At 35.8% G+C, this 5,285-nt stretch overlaps 1 protein-coding gene across 1 annotated transcript; it reads left to right on the top strand.

Moving 5' to 3' along the window:
- The first annotated feature begins 387 nt into the window (after positions 1-387).
- On the top strand, positions 388-3,621 carry LOC122028582 (ras-related protein RABH1b-like). The gene is made up of 6 exons (XM_042587423.1): positions 388-615; positions 1,127-1,215; positions 1,463-1,574; positions 2,278-2,368; positions 2,871-2,945; positions 3,316-3,621. The coding sequence occupies exons 1-5, from the start codon at positions 404-406 to the stop codon at positions 2,934-2,936; spliced, it is 570 nt and encodes a 189-aa protein (XP_042443357.1). The 5' UTR covers positions 388-403; the 3' UTR covers positions 2,937-2,945; positions 3,316-3,621.
- The last annotated feature ends 1,664 nt before the right edge of the window (positions 3,622-5,285 follow it).

Genomic DNA, 5,285 nt, shown 5'->3' with positions numbered 1-5,285 from the left:
GACTAGAGGGAAAGGTGATACTAAGTTCCACTGATCAAGATGATCAAATCGTACCTTTTATTTCTAAATTCTAAGTTTACAGGAACCTCACCGCTGCCCTCTTTCCTCTCTCCCTCATCATCAAATTCTAAGTTTTCGATCTTCTTTTTTTCGAGGATCTCGACATCTCGTCACGGAAGAGACCAGAAAAGTGAAGCCCAACGCTGGCACTTCCCTTTCCCGAGCCGCCGTCAGTGTATGTTCCCACCTCTCGAGCCGCCGTCACTTCCCTTTCCCGAGCAGCTCAATCGGCCAAAGCATGCCCAGTCTCCGACGCCACCCACCGCCATCCTTGCTGCCTCAGCGCCATCATCTCCGGCCTCACCCTCGACGGTCGCCCGCTGGAAGCTCTTCGCCTCTTTAAATGGTTCCAGACCTCCGCCCTCGACCCCGACGAGTTCACCCTCTCCAATGCGCTCTCGCTCTCCGCCAATCTCAGCACGCTGGACCAGGGAAGGCAGATCCAAGCTTTTGTCTTCAAGAAGAATCTACCCATGGACGTCGCCGCCACCAACTCGCTCATCAATCTCTACTTCAAGTGCGGCAGCATCGCCGACGCGGAGAAGGTGTTCGACGGTATGCTTCTGAGAGACGTCTACACTTGGAACAATAGAAACAAAACGTCATCTAAAACACTCCCTAGATTCCAAAAACTCCACTCGAGAAGAAAACTCCTCTCTACAAGTTCTTGTTCTCCAAGATTCATTGCACGTGCGTTAATGTGTTGTTTGAACTTTAGTATGCAATTGGGGTAAAAAAAAAATCATAGTACCGAAGTTACAACTCATCACATGCTTTGTGTAGGTCATGCATGCTGTGCATAGGTGTCATACTCATTTGGGCACATGATGTTCTGCTCAATACTGAGAAATATCATACCAAGCAATTCTCAGTAGAAATCATATTAAGTGGAAATCTCCTTGAATGTGTTTGGACGGTCTACTTGCACGATTTGTTCTTAGACATAACACAGTTCATGTTTTTTTTATTCCTCTAAATATTTATTCTTTTGAAAGAAACATTGGCTAGTAGCTTCTATATCCAAATGTTCTCGTTTAAAGTTTTTCTGAATCTCAATCATCTCTAGGGACACTGTTGGACAAGAGAGATTTAGGAGCCTCATCCCAAGTTATATTCGTGACTCATCAGTTGCAGTGATTGCTTATGATGTTGCAAGTATGCTTCCTTGGTAAATCTTGTGCTGTATTTAACAATAATTATCCAAAGGGCTCAATCCCTGAGTGTTTTCTTCTTCTTATTTTTTTTAAATTTTTTTTTCCTTTTTCTCTCTTGACTTTCTTCTACTTCTTGTAACTTTGATTGTTTCACTCAATATTAATGTATGATAAATGTAGGTAAACATTTAGTTTTATATCCTCTATTTGATATAGAAAACTTATTAGTTGCTTTGTATTTGATGTAGATCGTCAGTCTTTCTTAAATACTTTAAAATGGATTGAAGAGGTTCGAACGGAGAGGGGAAGTGATGTTATTATTGTCCTTGTTGGGAACAAAACTGACTTGGTCGACAAGAGGTGATTGATATCTCTTATTTAATTTGGTTTACTTCGAAACTATGCTATTCTTAGGTAACATGCTTACCAAAGAATAAGTGTTATCATTGTTACATTGATGTTTATCTATATCTTCATGTATCACCATGTTCCATACTTTGGGCCTGTTCAAAATGAACCTGAGAATTTTTTGTAAGAAAACAACAAATTCTTGCATATGTAGAGGATTGAGATTGTGAAAGTTGGTGAAGTTCATATAGAGAATGTAAGCCCACCAATGGTTAAAAAAGAACTTGATGATTTTTTTTTCATTTTCAATTGACAAATTTTTATCTTATTCATTTAATTGGTCAATTGCTTGAGTAGCATGTAATTATGTTCTATTACTTGAGTTTATAGATCACTATGACCTTCTATATTGAAAGTGTATCCCTCATAGAGTGACTAGTCATTTTAGGATGAAATGAGTTTTCCTCATTAATCCCACATGGATGAATGTCGGTTGTCCATTATACCTATATATTACAAGTGTGTTGCCCTCTCAAGTGAATAAGCTCTGCTTGAATTCAGCACTAATGCTGCAAAGTGGTCACCAACAAGTCATCAAAAATACCATCAGTCACTATAAATGTTTCTTATCATCTCATGTCATCTTCTTTTTCCAAGTCTATCCTTGAGGATGGGAACTGCCTCATTGCATTGTTCTTTTTATTGTTATTAATAGGCAAGTCTCCATAGAAGAAGGAGAAGGTAAAGCGCAAGAGCTCGGTGTCATGTTTATTAAAACAAGCGCAAAAGCTGGCTTCAATATAAAGGTAGCTATCATACCATGACAAGAACCTATTATGCTTCAAAATCACTTCATGTTTATGCTTTTCAAATTACCAATGCACATATGCCTGATCACAGCTGAAACAGACAAATACTTGTACTGCAAACATCTCCTTTAGGTGCACCAATGACTTTGCCCAAAGATCATTAAACTAATGATGTTATACTTGTTAGACAGATGCACTGAAAGCAAACATATGTCATCTTTATGTGCCTAATTATGTTCAATTCCTAACAAAATGCTTAACAATGGCATGCTAATTTAGTCTCACAAGGCTAGCAAGGGAAGTTAGCTAATGAATAGGATTTATATGGACTTAACATATACACTATTATTAACTCGGGCTTCAATATTTTATTCTCATGGCTGAGAATAAGTTTGTGGATCAATTTTTCCATCAAATCCAATGGCTTCTTATTTATTTATCTGAATATTTCTGATTTTTCAAGGACTGCGGTTACTAATTGCTTCCACAATCTTTTCAGGCTCTCTTTCGAAAGATTGTGGCTGCCTTGCCCGGGATGGAAACCTTTCTCCTCCATGTTGCTTAGATTTATGAGGTTTAAGAATGAAGGAAGAATCTTTTATTATGTTCTTTTGAAAATTTATTATGTCAATATAAGTAAAATCTTTTTGAGTTTCTGAGGTTATCTGTTTAAATAAAAATCTTCTCTTCCTATTTCATTTTGTTCTTTTGAAAATTTATTATGTCAATATAAGTAGAATATTTTTTGAGTTTCTGAGTTTATCTGTTTAAGTAAAATCTTCTCTTCCTATTAGCTAATTTTGTTGCTTGCTAGTGATTATGCTTATCTACTATTTGCTTTACTCTCACATGTGAGAGTCAGTTCTTTTCTTACATGTTTCTTTATATCAGATATTTAAGTTTATTTTATTTATAACAAGTACTCTCTTTTTTCCTGTGTTTAGGAAAGTGAAAGTGAGGATGATGGTCTTGACATGGGTGATGATGATGATGTTGAGGAACTTGAAAATGAATCAGAGGCTGTTAGGAAAGAACCAACCATTGAGAAACCTGCTCCTGTTTCAGCACCACCCAAAGATGCTGAAAGGCAACTGTCAAAGAAGGAGCTTAAGAAAAAGGAAATGGCAGAGCTGGATGCACTTCTACATGAAATGGGCATTGCAAATAAAGATAGTAATACTGCACAAAATGAGACAGCTAGTAATGTCTTCTTTCACATAATTAGTTTATTTTTGATAGATAGTAATAAAGGCCAGCATGTTCCACTGATGTCTATGCGGGTTTTTCTTGTAGTGTTAAAAACTACAAGTAAAGTTTACCTACCCTGTTATGACTTCAGAAGAACATGCTGAATTTTCCATGTATGTTGGCCTTTAATATAGAGGGCTACAAGAGGATTATATCTTAGGTCAAGAGACTCCAAATCCATCATAAACCAAAGGGAAAATAGTTTCTACTTACTAGAGGATTGAATGGACCTAAAAGGAAGCTCTAACTTGCTGTTTTGGGTGCTGAACTAAGGAGGCAGCTGCCTTCTTGCCGCATTCCTTGCTGTTGTGGTTGGTAGCAGAAATCACAGAAAATAGGGGGCTTAGTGCAGGATATTCAAGATACCAAGATGGCATCAGAGGTAGTACAATAAATAGTATATCTCTTCATCAGAGGTAGCTTTGTTCTTCTATGCTTCCTTCACTGGATTTGTTGTGTAGTCATATTTCTTTGTTCAACCATTATCATGCCTAGTAAGTTGTTGTATGATGTTGTCGGTTCTTATCAATCTGTACACTTGAATTAGAAGGAGCAAATTATTTATGTTATATTCTAAGCAGCATATACTAAGTGTCATATATGAAAGTTTTAGATTCTATGTTATATTCGTTTTCTTCCACAGCAGCCTTTAAAAACTCAGTATTCTATTTTATTTGATACATGTACACATTTGTTTTAGTTATTTGACATATGATGGATTATTGGGTCCTGATCATGAATTAACTTTGTATAAAGTATTGTAGATTATCTTTGTTGCAAGTATCAATTAGAAAGGGACTTTTTATGGTTTAGATATTTTGCATTCCAAATTTAGTTTATTCGTAGTTCTCAACCCAATATTAGATCACTGAAAAGCTTTCAAAATGCTTGATTTCCAGCTTTCAAAATTGCATCTTTAGACTGGCCTCGTTAGAGCTAGAGCAGATATTTGGAAAAAATAAATAAATAAAAATTGCATCTTTACCATTTCCAGCTTTCAAAATTGCATCTTTATCATTTCCAGCTTTCAAAATTGCATCTTTACTAATATATTATTTATGAGTTTTTACAGTTTACAAATCTCAAGTACTCCAGAGTTGAAATTGATGAAGTGCGGTTCGAGTTGGCTGAATGCATGCTAGATTACATTTGAAGTGCAGTTCTACCTTGATGTGTTGTTAAAAGAATGTTCTACCTTGATTTTGATATCTATTAGCTAGCTTTTGATGTAAAAAGAATGTTTGGGTATTTTATGGATACTGTTGTAAGAAGATTATTTATATAATTTGTGAATATTTGTGTATTTTATGGATATTGTTGAATGAAGAATATTTGTATAATTTGTGAATATTTGTGTATTTTTTTTTATTATTGTCGGTTTTTCATTGTTTCGGAAATCAAATTTGTGCTGTTAAAAAATATACATATTACATCGGTTTTCCACCGCTGCAAAACCGTTGTTATTAACTAATATTACATCGGTCATTTACCGCTACCAAAACTGGTGTTATTAACATACAATGTTACATCGATTTTACACCGTTGATGAAACAGTGTCGTTAAGTGATACTACACCGGTTAATAACCGATTCAATACTAGTGTCGTTAAGTGATACTGCATCGGTTTTAACCCGATGTCTAAAATGACAGACTTTTAACATCGGTT

Source organism: Zingiber officinale, chromosome 10B (genome assembly GCF_018446385.1).
Source record: "Zingiber officinale cultivar Zhangliang chromosome 10B, Zo_v1.1, whole genome shotgun sequence".
Classification (NCBI taxonomy): domain Eukaryota; kingdom Viridiplantae; phylum Streptophyta; class Magnoliopsida; order Zingiberales; family Zingiberaceae; genus Zingiber; species Zingiber officinale.
This window is presented reverse-complemented; position numbering and strand designations above follow the sequence as displayed.